The 19541-nt window shown below is 32.3% G+C and overlaps 1 protein-coding gene across 1 annotated transcript; it reads right to left on the bottom strand.

Moving 5' to 3' along the window:
* Positions 1-683: 683 nt before the first annotated feature.
* On the bottom strand, positions 684-12855 carry Zip88E (Zinc/iron regulated transporter-related protein 88E). The gene is made up of 4 exons (XM_011066938.2): positions 12221-12855; positions 3189-3531; positions 1709-1876; positions 684-1337 (listed from the first exon to the last, which is right to left on the bottom strand). The coding sequence occupies exons 1-4, from the start codon at positions 12583-12585 to the stop codon at positions 1128-1130; spliced, it is 1086 nt and encodes a 361-aa protein (XP_011065240.1). The 5' UTR covers positions 12586-12855; the 3' UTR covers positions 684-1127.
* Between the last annotated feature and the right edge of the window lie 6686 nt (positions 12856-19541).

The raw sequence follows: 19541 nt of genomic DNA, 5'->3' as shown, positions 1-19541 counted from the left end.
TCAGACTATATTAGCATCTTAATATAATACATTATTTAAGATGGTTTTGAAATAAGAACGAACTCTGAATATTGCCTCATGTTTTGCGTTTCACAGTTGGTAAACTTTACCCTTGCTCCCTATTGATGATACGGAACAAAAGTAGTGATTTGGTCGAACTGCACACACTATGTAATCCTTCCATCATAGGTTCATCCCACCTCCCTCCCTACTTACGAGCAATCGACTTTCCAAGCGAAGTAATTTCAATCCCACCTCCCACCCTGCCTCGAGGCATATAACATTCCACAAGAAGCGAGTTTCATCCAACTTTCCTCTTCCCCTGCTCCGTCTAGAAGCGCACGACTTTCAACGCAAAACAAGATCCACCCGCACGAAAAGTCGGTCGCCTCTTGGTAAGAGAGGAAGTGGAGTGGAACTCGCTTTGCGTAGAAAGTCGGACGCTTCTAGACAGAGGGAGAGAAGGAGGGAATGTATGCAGTATTTCTTAATAACGGATCTAATAAAAATAAAACATTATTAATCTTAAACTTTTTTGTTAATAATTAATCTTAAACTTTTTTGTTAATAACCTTTTAATAAATAACGAGATAAATTTGTTAAAAATCATTTACAACATATGTCAAGGATGTCAAAGTCAAGGTTATCGAAGCTGGATCTATAGTGCACAATTACTAAATAAATTTTCTAATTAATCTTTTTAATTATGGAATTTTATATTAATACAATATTTAAAAATATAAAACTAAACGGTCATTATTATGTTTGATATTTCGATCGTAATTTTAATTTTGTTAAGAGTACAAAGTTACGTATTATTTACATTATATTGTATTACACAATCAAATTAATTATTAAAATATTAAACTATTAGTATTGCAAGGAGAATTGTACAGTTACAAAAATTCAATATTCTTCTGTATTCTTAATGCTCCTATATTTCTCAAATGCTCAAAAAATATCAATTACTTGATTGGCAACATATCTAATATTACAGTGCAACACATATTCGACAGCTTTATGAGAATATACACGACATAATTAGCATATTGCTCGAAATGACTCGATTTCGGAATACTTACGATTTATCTACAACAACCTAGTATTCAATTAATGTTAGAATTAATTCACTCGCCTATGTAGTTATTAAGAAAAAAGATGACTATAAATCCAACGACTACCGACAGAAATTGTAAAATGCCCGCAAATCTGCGTGAACTTTTGTGCCATCGGGTCCTTTCCCTTGGAAGAACTTCACTTACGGTGACGTATAGCAAAGTCCCACCTGCCAGACCTTGCAAAATTGGCAATACCACTTTAGACCAATCAGTATCCGCCTATGCATATTCAAAATCGATATTAGAATTATAGCGAATTTGATTAGATATGCGCACTAATGCGCATATTAAAGCCATTGTCCACTGACACTTTAATCTGTGTAGAAGTAAAATGCAAATATTTCTAGTTATACGGAATTTACTTAAAAGCAATAAAGTGTATTGATAGGATAGTTTAATCCAATTTTATATTTATTATATAAACACATTTTTATATCAATTTATGTACCAACTGCTTTAATGTGCATCAATGCGCACTAAGTGCATCCATAGCAATCGAATTTGCTATTAATATATTCTTTCAAATTGATATTATCCAATGATATTTTAATAAAAATATTTAATTTTGTCGAAAAATAAGCTTTTCTCACCTGAAACGTTAACATGCCAATGCCGATTCCAATGACGGATCCAATAGCAAATAGAAAAATCGTAAATATTAATTTAGGAACAGATTTACTAACTCCCGCTAATTCCAGCCCCAAACAGAAGCCGACGACAAACTTGTGTGACGCTACCGCTCCGGTTAATAACAACACCTTAAAAAAAAAACATATTTTCGTAATATCATATGCATTATACAAAATTTTTCGGAAAATCTGACGATAAAATTGAGATTGTGACAAATGTCTCGTAATGCGTCTTATATGAGTGTTTGCTTCATAAATATGTATTGCTTCGTAAATATACGAGGGCAAATCAATAAATACTCGTGTTAGTAATGAAGACGCAAGTTTTTCACAAAAATTTTTTTTATTTTTCAACATAATCTCCTTTTAGGAGGCTACACTTTTCCCAACGCTTCTGCCATTTTTTTAACCCCTCAGAAAGTACGATTTGTCAAACTCTGCAAAATAGGCTCTGTTTCGGTGATGATCTCCTTATTCGACGTGAATTTCTTTCCACCGAGCCATTTTTTTCAAGTTTGGAAACAAGAAGAAGTCACAGGGGGCTAAATCCAGAGAGTACGGTGGATGCGGCAGCAATTCATAGCGCAATTTGACCAATTTGGCGACTGCGGAGGAGTGAGTCGGTACATTGTGAGCAATCGCGCCCATCAGACACCCATCAGGCCGACAGCTTTTTCATTCCCAAGTTATCATGCAAAATATTGAATGTCGTTTCATACAACACGCCTACGGCCTCTGCACTTTCGTTCGGCGATCAGCGAGAATCATGTCGTAGACTTTTTCAACGATTTCCTCAGTAATTACGTCTGCCGGTCGGCCTGAGCGCTCCTCATCAAAAACGGACGAATGACCACTTTGAATTCATTGAACCAATATCTGACGATTATCATAAATGGTGAAGAGTTCCCATAGAATATCCAACTTCGTTTTTATTTCTTCGCAAGTTTTTCCATCCAAAAATAAGAAACGAATCACGGATATTGCTCGATATTGCTTTTTTTCTATTGTATCGAAAAACATCAAACACGCTCACTACGAATTGCTGTCAAATCAAGACTATTGCATGAATCACTTTGAAATTTTGTATGGTGTTTGAAAGATAGTAGTACACGATGATAATGCCAACTTGCATCAGCAACGTCGCCTGTCTTGAAACGAGTACTTATTGATTTGCCCTCGTAATACAGAGAATATATTGTAAAAATAATAATGCATATATTCCATCCCCTCCCTCTCTCTCTCTCTCTCTCTCTCTCTCTCTCTCTCTCTTTCTCTCTCTCTCTCTCTAATTAAATTTACATATTTAAAAATTATGCAAATTCGATGTAAATTTAACGTGGAGACAACACTGTCGTAATTACTTTACTATGTTATTATCTAAATCTAATTTATCTTTCTTCTCATTATTATTTATTACACTGAATAGTAATTAGTATCATACCTCAGCGATTTTTGTCTGCAATCCTATTGCAAGTCCTTCGAGAACGGCATGTACAGTGAGAGCAAGAGCGAGACCAGCGAGACCAGTATTGGCATCGGTACATTGTTCGCCATGGTTTCCGTGACATAAAAATGTATTTTCTTCGTTTGACAGTCTTGAACGACAGTCACACGCGATGCATCGCGTCGCGCCGTAGCTAGTAAATGTCCGTGCGTTATTGGCACAATCATCAAGAGGATTTTGTCGGTAATTAAGCGATAATTTCACGTCACCTTCGGACATGTATACCTTGCTATCTTGCGAGGCATTGTAACCAACACTATGATTTCCATAATTCAAACAACTGAAATTCAAGATAGATGTAAAAGTACCTTTACATGGTAGTGTCAAGTGTCGAGCGTCAGAGCATGAGCAGTAATATCTTTAATAATTTTACTAAAATTGAATTTATATATAATGTACGAGATACACTAATAATGGAATCTTGTAGTTTACACATATAAATAAATATAAATTTTCAATATTATACGTTAAAATAGTAGTGTATATCAGAATATAACATAATTTACCATTTTGCGTTAAAAAGCTGTGCAAAAGATTATTGCGCAGGAATCTGGAGATTAAAACTTCTGCGCAATAATCTTCTGCGCAGATGTTCGACGCTCGACGCTTGCATGTAATAGTGGGGCAAGTCAATAAGTTCTTAGAAAATCTGTCAAAGGGCACTCGCAGTGTCATGTCACATTACTTTTTGACAAGTAGCATCTTTCAGCTGATTACTGTCAAATTTTGAGCGGAATTTATCGCGTGATTTCATTTCTGTAGACGATTAAAGCGAACAACTTTTGTATTTTTTGCAAAATGGAAAAAAACGAATTTCGTGCAGTAATCAAACATCTACATATGAAAGGTTTAACGCCGAAAGAAATCAAAGCTGAGTTGGATAATGTTCATAGCACATCTGCACCAGCGTTTGCGACTGTATAATTGGGTGAATGAATTTAAACGTGGTCGTACATCCACATGTGATGCACCTTGTTCGGGACGTCCAATTGAGACTGTTACGTCAGAAATCATCGATAAAGTCCACGATATTGTTTCGACGAGTGGAAGTGCGCAAGCTTGTTGAGACCACAGGCATATCACATGGCACAATGATTTCAATTTTACACGAACAATTGGGTATGAAAAAGCTATCATCAAGATGGATGCCATGTTTTCTCACTGTGGACCATAAGCGTGAACGTGTAACGATTTCAAAACAATGTTTGGAGATGTTTCAACGTAATCCAGATGAATTTCTGCATCGATTCATTACTGTGGACGAAATATGGATCCATTACTTCACACCCGAGAAGGAACAGTCAAAATAATGGACTTCAGAGTGAACCAGCTCCGAAAAAGGCGAAGATCGTGAAGTCGGCCGGAAAGGTGATGGCCACAGTTTTTTGGGATGCACACGGTATAATTCATATCGATTACCTTCCGTCCGAAGCAAACGATGAATGGCAATTACTACGCAGCCTTATTGGACCGTTTCAACAACATTTTAAAGAAAAAACGTCCCATTTGGAAAAAGAAAGTGCTTTTCCATCAAGACAATACACGGGTTCACACCTGCCCAGTACCGATGACCAAATTCAACGAATTCCGCTACGAATTGCTTCCCCATCCAGCATATTCGCCAGATTTAACCTCCTGCGATTATTTCCTGTTTCCAAACCTGAAGAAATGATTCGGAGGAAAGAAATTCACCACCAGAGAGCAGCTCATCGCCGAAACAGAGGCTTATTTTAAAGAGTTAGACAAATCATATTATTCGGACAGCTTGAAAAAGTTGGAGAATCGTTGAATTAAGTGTATCGAGCTGAAAGGAGACTATGAGAAATAAAAATGAATCGATTAAAAAAAATGTGTTTTACTATGTTTTTTTAAAAATTTATCGACTTGTCCTCGTACTTAATTCGATCAAAGGGAAACAAAACCGAAATCACACAAAAGTACAATTGGTCACAGAAAGACCCTGCGCACAATAAAAGGAATAAAGAATTAGGAATAAAGAATAAACCATTTCAAACTATCAGAAATCGTGTATTCCGATGTATCCGATTTCTGATAGGTTAAAATGATTCATTCTTTATTCTTAATTCCTTATTCCTTCTATTGTGCGCAGGGCCAAAAGTTGCAACACTTTTTCTTTGATGGGTTTTGGAACTCAACTTGCTCTCCGAGTAATTAGTTCTTACTCATGAATTTATAAATAAGAACCAATTACTCAGTGAGCAAGCTGCGTTCCGAAATCCATCGAAAAAAAGTGTTGCAATCTTTTTGTGACCGCCCGTACATGCGTGGAAAATACGAAAAAAGTGCTGAAAATCGACGTTCAAACAACGTTTAATTCCTAATGCTGATTCTACAATAGTTCACATTCATAATCAAAGCTCAAGGCAGCGCTTAAGATCGTCTTGGTCAAGATATTGTCTTATTCAATCAATCATCTTGAAATCGTAACAATTCATAGTCACGAAATAAGACAATCTTCGAAAAGTTCTTCCTTAAGGAATTCTTGTGTTCTTTGATTTAAGGTTGTCTTGACGAAGATGTTTTTAAGAATGAACTTATTTGATATTCGACTATTTTCCATTGGATTCTCCAATAGAAATACTGCATTTGAGAATAATTTTACGAAATGTTTTATTATTTAATTTAAAGTGCGTTCCCTGGTGAAAAAATTTCGCTGAAATTATTCCACGTTTGAAACGTTCAGTAAAATTGTTGAAAAGAGTGATGGCAAAAAGACGTTTTTTCGTCCATTTTTTGGACCTCGAATTCCAAACTTTTTTTATGCCAAATAGTATTATATGATGTAACATTAATCCTATTATATATGTAACATTAATCCTAAAGAAATTTCAAGATGAGCATAGGCACGGTTCCGGAGATATGAAGGGATGAAAGTGATGGTTCCTCATAACCCATGAAAGTACACGAAACTCTTCAAGTGTCCAAGGAATAAAATATATATTTAACGAAGTGAAACATATCGTTTCTTATGGATTTTTTTACGCCGGATTCATACAGGGTCCGGCAAAATGATCTCTCACATTTTGCACCGCTACTGTCCTCGAACCACTGAAGAGAGGGGGAGCTTAGCGTAGTCGGTTGGTAGCTCGCGCCTTGCCATTTCAGTTGTCGTCGTGAATTGGACGGGCGAGCATCGTGCCTTCGTTATTGAAACATTTATGGAAAGTAACGAATCTGTGATTACGACGCAAAGAACTTTTCGTACTCACTTAGCGCTTGGTAGACATGCTCCAGTTCCAGAAAACAATACTGTCGCAAAACAATACTGTTGTGGGTTTCAAATTTTAGAGCTACAGGTTCAGCTTTAAAAAGAAAATCAACTGGTAGACCCAGAAGTGTTCGGACACCTGAAAATGTTGCAGCTGTAAGAGAAGCAGTTGAACGATCTCCTAGCCGTGTATCGAAAAAAATGGTCGCCACTTGGACTCTGTAATTTTCAAAACTCAATAAAAACAAATGGCATAGCATAAATTTTCAGTTAATAAAAATAAAATCTAAATAGCATTTACAATGGCGTTTTTATTAAAGATTAAAATGTGGGAGATCATTTTGCCGGACCCTGTATAACCTTAGTTTTCGTCTAGCATAAAAATTTCCTGAGATAGATGGAGTTAAAATGACACTTGATACCGCCTCTCACAGATCGGAGTGCTTTTTTAATGTGAGTCTCCTTGCCTCTCACAGATCAAGGTGCTTTCGCCCCCTTGTATCTTGGAAACCGTGCCTATGCTTATCTTAAAATTTTACTGGGATTAATGTTTCATCTAATAGTACTATTTGCCATAAAAAAAAATTTGAAATTCGAGATCCAAAAAATAGACGAAATTTGCTATCACTCTTTACTAAAATTTCTCTTTACTAAAAATGATTTTTCAGCTGATATACTGAAAAATCGCTAAAATTGAATTGAAATTTCTCTGAACTTCTATGGAAATTTCTCGGAACTGAAATTTTCTAAACTGAAATTTTTCTGAAATGCTGAAATTTCGCTGAAATGTTCCAAAACGTGGATTTAATCTAATTTCAGCGAAATTTTTTCATAAGGTTGAAGAGTGGATTATGCAAAATTGTTTTAATTGTATTTTCTTGAAATACTGCAGATGATAAATGTTAAAACATTACTTTAAATTAAACGAAGCGTCACTACGGTCTGAATGTCAAGATGTTGAATTATTATATATACATATTTATATAAATGAATTAATTTCAGATATGATAATTGCGTGCCGATATGATTGTCGGACTTTCAACGCAATCAATCTGAAATATTAATAATCCCCCCTAAATTTCCCAAATTAATCTTAAAAAATTGTAATAAACTTATTGCGAAAAATATTGTCTCGGCCGGAAAATTAAAAAAACTCCGTTCGCTTCAAATTTTGATAAAAATACAATCAATGCGTTTTCGTGTAAAAATAAAGATTTTACAAGAAAAAAGTGTCATGCTGTTCCGCGAACCGAAATATATCATTATAGTTGACGACTATTCACGTTAGAAAATCTGTCACAGCACTGGTTCATTTAAAAACACAAATTCACTATTTTAGCAGAAAATTTGGTAATGTTACAGTTCAGCTTGCACGCAGCTACAAAAAATCTATAAAATTAGGCTTCGACGTATTTGTGCATAAAACAGAAAAATCTGGCAGAAATAAACATCGCTTTGTCCTGTAAACCGAGATATTAAGCGTCAAAGTTGACAACTATAGAGGTTGAGAAATCTGTCACAGCCACGCAACACTAAATTCATCTGCCACGAAGTATTATTACTTCTGCTTTAAAAACAAATTCACTGCTTCAAAAACATAAATTTACTACTTAAAAACAAATTCTCTAGTCTAAAACACAAATTCACTGCTTTAAAAATAACATAAGGAAATAATTGTGTTTTTAAAGCAGAGGATTTGTTTTAAAGCAGAGAATAGCTTGTTATTTAAAATTGATACCTTTCAATTTTTTGTATGGATTAAAGTTTAAATCAAATATTTCTTTAAAATACACTGTAACTATAACGCGACTCCGCTATTGTCCAAATTCCTATAAATTTTGAAAAAAGTTACAAACGCTTCATCCCTATAAGCGCGAAATATTTCTAGAATGTTATGAATATTATTAAAAAAATTAAAGTAAGTTATTATAATATTTTGAAAATATCATATAATAATTTTAATATATTACGAGAGTATTCTATAGAGATTATATGTCCACTTACATTATATCGTTGGTATTGTATCCTTAATATCCCTGACATATTATTAAAATATTTATAAATATTAATTATTTTTAATTTAATGCAATTTGAATTCACAATCAAGTAACGAAAAATTCTTATCAGTCTATGCTGCATCTTGTGCTAAAAATAATATTTCGACGTGATTTTAAGTACACAACTACATAGTACTATAATTGTAGTACAAAATCATTTTCCGTCTTTAAACGTATACTTATTCTGAACAGATGTAGCAGTTTTACAAATTAAAGTAAATGCTATTATAATATTTTTTAATGTTTAAACAATATTACAGTAAAAGTAACATTAAATAATATTACTTTTAATAATAATATAACATTATCAGGAGTGAACATATAACCATCCATTAATATTTCGAGGATATTATTTAATATTATGTAATTTTAGTAAAATGTTTTTAAAATATTACATTTAATATTCTAAGAGGAATATACTTAAAACATTACTTAATATTAAATAATATTATGCGCCTATAAGGATAAAGTATTATTAAATTTGTTAATTAAAAAATTAATATTACCTAATTAATTTAAACAAGTAAATCTATCGTGAATCTCGCGTTTCTCACTTTTTGTATATGCTTGAAACGTAAAATATCATATAAAAAATCTTTTGATATTGCATTTATATAAGCAAAATTTATAAGAATCATTCAATTTATAAGAATCATTCGTTTATGATCAGTAAATCTCGATTCTAAAACATTTCCCGTATGAATTTTGGCCACAACTTTGCATTACCAATAACATCTTGGACAGTGAGCCAAAGATTTTTATTCAATTATTTTTTTTATGATTTCTTTATTGAATATACTATTTTTTAATACAATCAAATAAGAGTTTGCAGCAGAGAAATATCTTGTCTGCCTATAAGAATTTGCACACGTGATCACAGCGCATGATCATATCGATACATTTAAGTATGACATATTTCATAACCGCAATAGTTGTCAACTTTAATGTTTAATATCTCGGTTTGCAGGACAGAGCGACACTTTTTCATTGTCAAATATTTATTTTTACGCAAAACCGCATCGATTCAGTGTATTTTTATTAAAATTTGAGGTGAACGAAGTTTTCTTACCTTTTTTACTTAAGTCCATCTCGAACATGTCTTGGCAAAGACCATCTTATTTATTGTATATATATATATATATATATATATATATATGTCAAATAAGTCTGTCTTATAATGACTATAAATTCGTAACTAAAAAGATAATGCTTATTTTGAACAAGATAAGTATGTTTATGAATCACATTAAAATCGTTCAAGACGTTTTGAAATAATATTGTCTTCGATAAGTTTTAACTTGAGATTTTATTACCGTCTTATTTTTCGATTATGAATCTAGAGAGCATTTTAAGATCAAAATATAAGTTCGGACTATGAATATCGGATTATTTACATCGTGCATTTAGGCCGTGGTCTATACAATAAGTGTCTTTGTTTAGTCTGTAAGTTAAACAAAGACATCTATCGTAGAATTATGAACTATATATAAGCACACGGTGTAAACGTAGCCCAGTGACAAATGATAATGGATTCGACATCGAAATCATCAAGTCGACATCAATTCGACATCGATTTTATTGTCATTTCTCACTGGGAGGCTGGTATTCATAATCGGTTTCTTATCATCGACATAGAGTGAGAGACAGATAAATGGATAAACATTCTTTCTCTGTTTATTAAAACCTTATTAGTTGCTGTTGATCCATCAACCAATCAGGCTTAGTAAACAGAGAAAGAATGTTCATTTATCTGTCTCTTATTCTACTCATGTTTCTACTCCCATCACTGCCATCGATGTCCATTCTATACGTCGATGGTTCTTATTTCAAAACTATCTTAAGTAAGTGCTGTCTTCTATTCATAACATCTTAAGAGCCGGTCTCACCAACTCCGATTAACTCCGATTAATCGATTGATTATTAAATATATTGGAACTGATCAATTGCTGTTTAGCAGAATTAATCACGGTTGACACTTAATTGATCAATTAGATTAATATGGAGTTAGTGAGACTGGCCCTAAGATTGTACTTAAGACGATCTTAAATATAAGAATCGACTATGAATACCATTGTAGAATCAGCTTAATGTCAACATTCTACAATTGATATTAGAAATGAGAATGTTACGTTGTTATACCGTTACAAAAACAAAATGCATTTTAATCATTTTGAGTTGCATGTACGGGAATTATGTATGATATACACGATAGATATTTTGTGTACGTAATTTCCAAAATAATAAAAAAAAATTAAAGAATATGTAAATAGTTAAAGAGTATTGAAGTAAAAAAAAATGTTTGCTTTCATGTAACTGACTTAAAAATGAAGCTTTCATGTAACTGACTTAAATATGACTTGAAATATGTCACGAATTCGAGTGTATTCAATCTCAAACGCTTATTGCGGATAGAAAGATATTCGAGTGTCAATCTTGAGAATAGGCAACATCGCAAATTGATATCTATATCTAGCTATAGCACGAGTAATCATTCTTCGTTAACATTATTGCGGTATAAATTCGTTTCGTTCATCGTGTTCATTTTTCATCTTGATAGAAGATATTTTTAAAGACCAAGAATAACTTCGTTCGAGTATCACTGGACGACCGTTTTATACGAAGTATTTCGCTGCTGTTTGTCAACTTTAGAATTTATTTTGATAAACTCATTCAGCAAAACAAAGCTAAGTAGTTAAAAATAATGTATTGTTTATCACCATTACATGGTCTTTTATATCTGCCACAGTCCATTAATTTATCTCGAAGATCTTTCGATTATTATCAACGGTGAAAAGATTTCAAAGAGAAATTTTTTATTTTAACTGATTGAATTATTTAAACGAGATTTCATCTAAAATAATAATAAATTTAATATTAATTAGAAAAAGTCGAAAAATATTCGATAAAATTATTATCTTCAATTAAATCGTTGATTCCAATTTAAATCAACTTTCATACGTATAACAGTGTTATTTTTATTCCCGCATCAATTTTACATTTCAAGCTGTCTATACATCAAGTTATCAATATCGATTGCTTATTACAAAAAGTTTTCTTAAAAATAAGAAACTCAAGATTAATACAAACGTGCTATAATTTTTATATTTTTACGATAATCTCGAAAATTTCGTTAATCATAAAATTGTCTTGTCGCTTATCGATGATAATGAACGATAATACTGTCACAGGATAATTGACGCCACATGTATCACATGCAAATGTTCGGAAATAAATCAAGCTATTGATTTTTTTTAAATTAGATTATTACTCTAGAAGCATTATACATAAATAGAATTTATATAGATATATATATATATATAAATATAAAATATATATATATATATATAAAACGTTATATATACAATATATATATATATATATAAAACGTGTATATATATATATATATATATATATATATATATATATCATACGTATATTATGATTATATATATATATATATATATATATATATAAAATACATATAATCATACATAGGATCATAATGTTTAGTAGAAAGAATAAGAATTGATTGCAGAATAACTTTGAAGTGTAAGCGTTCGCCACTTTACAACCTTTGCGTCGTAAATTTTCCATCGATTGTTTTACAGTCATGTCATATTATACGCTCGTGAAATGTAAATGTATTCAAAGAAGCTAAATGATGGTATGAAACACGTACCTACCCTCGCTCATGTACGATCTTAGAGTCCATGAATCTGAAAGGACGAGTATCCATCTCGGACTCATGATTTTTATCATGACAAAAATAATGCACGCATTCTTCAACCAAATACAGCACGAGGAAGCCACAGGAGAATACCAACTCGGAATAATCCGATAGACCTTGACGTACTTCTGGTAGCACGTGAAGCATCGCGGTGGCTAGGAGAACACCAGCGCCGAAGCACAAAGTACAAGAAAGCAGCAGTTTCTGTTGAAGTTGGTGAGTACGCGAAATGAAGCAAGCGGGTACGATGCCGACGACGAAGCTGCCGGCGCCAATCAGCACCATCGACGCCAATTTCGCTTGCACGACGTCACTGAACATCGTCTCTATTAGCTATTAGATATCTCTGTTACGATTTTCGACGTTTCAAACGTGCGCAATCTCGATCCTTATATCCTCGTTCGCAATAATAACTTAAAACTAGCGTATCTCATCTGATACCGGATACTAAATTTGCGGAAATTCCACTTAAGTCTCGATCCTCACACGACAAATAAGATGTTTTTTAGGAATACTTTGAAGACGTTGCATGTGCGTCGTAACAGCACATTGGACTCGTGATGTCTCGAGACTCTAATCTGACGGCAATGATAACGCTGATAGAGACCGACACTTGGCATCTGCTATCCATCCACCGACGTGAATATTGGAGAGAGTCTACTATGACTTTATCATTAGTCTCGCGACTAGCGGTACATATTACATACATCTAGTTCTGATCTTAGCTTATCGAACGCAAGCATCATTAAATAAAGCTAAAAACAAAAATTGGTGATAACATTTACACGTGCAAACCATAAGTGGTACTGTCGAAAAAATTTTATGAGAAAGCTAGTGAAGTTACTATCGTCTTTGAAAATGTAATTTCAATCAATTTGCATATAATCGCGATTATCGCGATAAGTATTATAACTCATACATTGCGCGCAACAAAGTTAAGTCGCCAAATTGTCTTGCAATTCGTCTTGCACGTGAAAAAAAATTTTTCATTAAATCTATTCACAGAATCTATCACATTCTGAAAAAAAAACACTCATATGAAAACAACATACCTCACTTCGAAGTTTAAAGTTCTATTTAATACGCGTCCGATTACATGCCGTTTGAAATGAAATTTTAGTAAATGTTCACTTTTACACAGCTCGCTTCAAACGACTTCCAAATGACCTTGACTTTGACCTTAACCCTCAAGAAGATTAAGGTCACTGATCTTTTCCATCATTCATTGCTTATTGAAAAGTTATAAGCAAAATAATTTTTATGAATGAACATTTAAAAACAAAAAATCTACCTTAATAAAATAGATTTCCTGCTTTAAAAATAAAGATTTCCTCGTACGAAATCTATCTTAAAATAGAGAATTCTTGTTTTTAAAGAAGGAAATTTATTTTAATAAAGCAGGAAATTCTTATTTCTTTATAATTTTTATTTCCTGCTTTATTAAAATGAATTTCCTTCTTTAAACACAAAAATTCTCTGCTTTAAAATAAATTTCCTGCAAAAAAATCTTTATTTTTAAAACAGAAAATCTATTTTAAAGCAGAGAATTTTTATTTTTAGTGTTCCATTTATAAAAATTGTTTTACTCATAACTTTTCAATGAGCAACGAGAGATGGAAAAGGTCAGTGACCTCTTTGAGGATCAAGGTCAAGGTCAAGGTCACTCGGAGGTCTAGAGTATGTAAAGGTGAACATTTACCACTTTATCGGTGTAACTGTTTACAGATAGAATAGCAAAATACATAACAAAATAAGAGCAATAAGTGCACGCAAAAAGCGCGACAACTAAAAGACTGATTAGAAAGTGTACCTAATAATATATATGTTAAATATCATCTATTAATCCGTGTTATCATATTTCGTGATATCGAATTCTCTTCTTTATACTTATACATATTTTTTAATGTAGAATTTAATAATATTCTGTTCTAATTTCCTCTCGTTTCTTTTTGCTTTCCTCGTACCATATGTATATACATATTTACCCTGATAGCAAAATGTTAGCAATCTGTGGTCAAATTGGCAACAAATTTGGTTAGATTTTGATTACAAAATCATAGTCATCTATGTCCACATTTGTCGACAAAGCCTGCTGACAGATTATGCCAGCAAATTGGTGGCAAAAATCGAGCAGAGTTTGCTCGAATCAAATTCTGCTCTCAATTTGCCATCAAGTTATCCAGGACTTTGTTCGATTTCTGCTACTAATTTACTGACAAAACATGTCTAGCAGACTTTGTCATATTTCTGACAGCAATTTGTTGACAATGTCAGATAATACAAACTCTGGGTACAATTTATTGTCTTTCTGCAATCAAAAATTGATAGCAGACCCTGCTCAAAATCTGTTCAAGCTTTGTTATAAGGGTATATATTAAGTCTAAAATTAATATCAATACATATAATAACATCGAGTTATTCATAAATAAATTTGACTTATTCAAAACGTACGTATATATTATGTTTAGATATATTCACGGAGTATTAATAAAAAGAAGGATACCAAGCTCAAACGGTTGATCCTGAAAAAAAAGGACTCGAAACACAGTATCGGAAAAGCGCTGTATGGAAGAACTAACAAACGAGACATTATTGAAAAATGTTGAAAATTATTTATTCAAGTGATGTCGAAACAAGTTTCTAAATTTTTTTAATTCTTTTCTATCCATAATTTGCTTAAATCAGTAATTATAGATTGATTATTTACTTTCTATATCTCACCCAATGTACATAGAAATGAAACATATGACCAATTCGGTTGAATCCGTAATTACGTATTGATAATTTATTTTTAGTATCTTATCCAATATTCAATGCAATGAACTAATTCATTTGAATTTAACGCGCGGTATTGAAGAATTGTCTAAGGTCAATATTACATGCATCCGTTTTTTGTTGTACGACGAATTTTTTAAGCGTGTTAATTTCAAATACGTAAAGCCAGTTCTACATTAGTTACAAGCTGATTGCAAGTTTGTTATGACAGCCAATATGAAACGTTGATTTCAAAATGCAAGCTTCAGATTGGCTGTCGCAACAAACTTGCGATCAGTTTGCAACTAATGTAGAACCGGGCTTAATATTGGCCTAACATAAAAGATCCACCAACTGTTAGTCATCAATCTCGGCAAATGATATCGCTGAAAAACATGCACCGAGGTGATATACATAAGTTGTTAACTCCCAAAAATTCTAGTGTGATATACAGAGTGTGTAACATTACGAATCCACGGCGACAAGATAATTTCTAGACATAACCCTGGCCACGACAATGCAGATTATATCCGGGAATCATTCTATTGCCATAAATCCGTAATGTCGTCTACTCTGTATATAGTATTAGGGCTCATTCGGGAAGAAATGATTCATATATCTGTGATTATCTTGGTGCATACTTTCCAACGATAAATCACTTTCTGAAATTGCAGAATCTACTATTTTATTTCTTAATCCATATGAATCCACTAAAGTCCACATTATTATACTTATCTAAACATATAAAAACGGATTCAATGTATATAGTCTCTATAAAGTTCAATATCTTTTTCGCAAATAACGCAGATTCGAAAACTTGATTTATATGGATTTATCCAATCCAATCCATTCTCATTTGTTGGACAAATTCGAATGCTCCTGTCGGAGAAAACTGTCAACTTAAAGGATTTGATAAATATTTTTCCTTCCATTTTCTTGTAATTCTATAAATTTATGTATTTTCATAAAATATATTCTGAGAAGGAAAGTTCAAGTCCCATTTTTATTCATTCAAATTTCAAAGTTTTTTGATGTCGGTAAATTAAAAAACAATAATTTAATCATATTTATCATAATTTTAATATTAATCATAATTTATGACTATGAATAAATGTATTTTTCAATAAATATTGATGTATTTATTATTTAATCAAATAAAATTAAATTTTATACAAATTGGAATTTTTGTATTAAGAATAAAATGTGCATGTGTATTCCATACGTTATCATATACTCGTAGTATATACAATACTTTTTCTGTAACGGTACTAAAATCACATCGTCCCGATTTTCCATTTTCCATAGGTTTTCCGACATCATATTTCGAGCCTATTATTATCCTCGAGTTTGATCTCCTCCTTTTTACTTCGTAGATATATTTATGATTATCGATAAAAAAATAAAAAATTGTGTTGATTTAATTTTTATTAATCAATTTAACATCGTACTAGCTATTGTTCAGTTTTAATTTATACATATATGCATAAACCTTTGCATATTATACATACATGATTCTCGCAACTTGCAAGTGATAAATAATTAATTTTAAATCATACCTTCGTAATGCACTGAATTAGAATTCTAATTTTACTAGACATGTTTTCAAGTCTCCATATATATTGTATATTCGGAGGCGTTATGAGGCACTGGATAGGCTTCAGCGTAGGGCGCAAAATTTGATGAGCCGCAAAATTTTAATAGGCAGCGTTATTCTTGTAAATATAAAGCTCTACCTTATTTGATATTTTTTGAATAAACTAAAAGTGGTTTTCTGGAAATTTTCAAATTTAGCAATAGTGTTGCAGATCTTATTAACTATGCTAATGTCTATGGCAACTACAGAGGCATTTTTTTCAAAATTAAAAATAATAAAAAATTATTTAAGAAATACAATGACGCAGACGCGTCATGTAATTTAGCTATGATATCAATTGAAAAAGAATTGGCGAACAGTTTTGATTACATAGTCTTGATTACGTAACAATTGAAAACGTAATCAGAATATTTTCAAAAATTAAAGTTAGAAAATATAATATAGTATGTTGCATTAAGTGTCAAATATATTATTATAAAAGAAAATATGAAATTTATTGTATTCGTATTCCTGTGTTATGCAAATTGGTGGAAATTCCTTTAGTTGTTAATTCATTGCCGTTGGCGGGGAATTGGTGCTTCAGAGACATAGCAATCCTTATGATGAGATGCAAAAGCAAATTCCAGCGTAGGGCGTTAAAGGCGATCGTAACACCTCCGTATATATTATATACAATATGTCAAAATTAATATATTCATCATCTGACTTAATTCATGTTATTTGAAAGATTTGCATTGTAATTCAGAAACAACAGACAAACTCTTGAAAAATCATTTGTAGACCTCAAGACTCTTATGGTAATCAACAATAATCGATAGAATAATCACTTTAATTACTATTAATCGATAAAAAAAAGTGTATTTATAATATACATATATACATATATGTCAAAAGATGTAGCATCTCATGCCCATTTCTTAAAGCTATATATTACTAAAGTAATACATTTCTTTTATCTGAGCTGACAGCCTTCCTATTGGCTATTTCGACCGTCATTTTGAACCTAGTTGTCTATAGCAATAAGTGCTTAGTATTATTGATACATGGTATAAGGTCAGTAGGTTCAGCGGACTAACTGCGCTACTTTAGTAACATAGAGCTTTACCATTTCTTAGAGACTCTCAAGTAAGGGACTGTGCACAATGAAAGGAATAGAGAATAGAGAAACAGAGAATAAGAATTTCAATCAATCAGAAACTGTATATTCCACAATACATGATTTCTGATAGGTTGAAATTCTTTCTCTGTTCCTTATTCCTTTCATTCTATACAGCCCCTAAGAATCTGGCCACAGGACAAATATGGCGGAAATACTTCGCTTTATATTACAGAGAGTATATATAAATGGCGGCAACATTTGTATTGCAGGATATATAGGGTCACATAATCTGATCTAAGATATTACCATCGACGAGATACTATTAAGAGGATCCTAAAGTCGTCTGCATTACCGACTAAATCGTAATTTTGTAACAATTACTTTTTTTCTCTTTTACAGATTCGAAAATCCTTTTCCAGGATTAAAGTATACACATTAATACGTGTTTATAAGGTGGAATTTATGTCGAAAATGATACAAAATTTTTCTTAAGATTTCAATTCCGAAATTTTTTGTCGTTCTTAGCATAAATTCCGCTTCATTCTCCGGTAATACAGACGGCTTTAGGATCCCCTTAAAGACCACCAAACCTGAACAAATTTTCGGCGGTATAAAAAGGGTTCCAAGGGCCCGGAGGTAATCGAAGAACGCTGAACATTATCGACAATTAATATTTGCTAATATTAACATAAATATGCATGCGTAAAGCTATAATATCCTATATATCCTATATATTGCAGAAAAATTACAACTTTTTCTCTGCAGTTACCATCTTTGTTGATGATCAAACTTCGATGATAATACTGAAATCACAATTTTAAAGAAAAATCGAGTATTATTGAGTTCTAAATGCATAAATACATATATTAAACTAATAAATCATAAAATTAGTACAATATTATCAATTTTTAATTTTTAATTTTTAATTTTTTAACTCTTAATCACTTCAATATTCACAAGGACGCGAATTCCTGTAAGGATGTCGGTCTTTAATAGTATCTCGTCGATAATATTATCCATTATGGTTACGCGCTATTATCCATAACAAAAAATCTTATCATCAGGCAAGACGCTATAAAAGAATTTATTAAGAACAAGAAAAATACCTTGTTGCGTATCCAATTGTAATAATTCAAGTGACAAAGGATTTTCCATCAGAAGTTCCACCATGTCTTATTCAAAATTGTCCTATCAGAATGTAATTGAGAATGAACTCTCGAACTCTTACTTGAGGGTTTCTATCGTTTCTTAAAGCTCTGTCATGAAATACGTAGGGTGCTGAAAAAGTTTCTGCAAACAATATGAAAAAAAAACATGTAAAATTCGGTGAATGGCTTTATTGTATTCGCCTTTAGGATCGACACATTTTTGCATACACTCGAACCAATTTTCGAAGCATTTTTTCCATTCTGAGGCTGTAACCTCAGAAATCAATGTACGAAATGTTTCAACAGCTGCTTCAGGCGACTCAAATCGCTCATCACGCATCTTCTTTTTAATGTTTGGGAACAAAAAGAAGTTATTAGGTGATAAATCAGGTGAATACGAACAATGAGTCATCAATTCAATATTTTTACTGGATAAAAAATCAACGGTTTGACGTGCTGTGTGACAGCTGGCGTTGTCATGATGAAGGATGATGCGACGATTTCGGTTTGTTCTACGTAATTCATTTATGACTTCTGGCAACAAATTGTTGTATACCAATCAGTATTTACAGTCCTTCGATCCTCTAAAGCCACATGTCCGATATAATTGAAGAAACAAGCAATCATTTGCTTGGCAGCACTGCGTGAACGAACAACTTTTGTTGGTTTCGGTTCATTTTGA

Source organism: Acromyrmex echinatior, chromosome 8, assembly GCF_024713525.1.
Source record: "Acromyrmex echinatior isolate Ae372 chromosome 8, ASM2471352v2, whole genome shotgun sequence".
Classification (NCBI taxonomy): domain Eukaryota; kingdom Metazoa; phylum Arthropoda; class Insecta; order Hymenoptera; family Formicidae; genus Acromyrmex; species Acromyrmex echinatior.
Note: the sequence above shows the minus strand (reverse complement) of the source record. Positions and strands in the feature narration are given on the sequence as shown.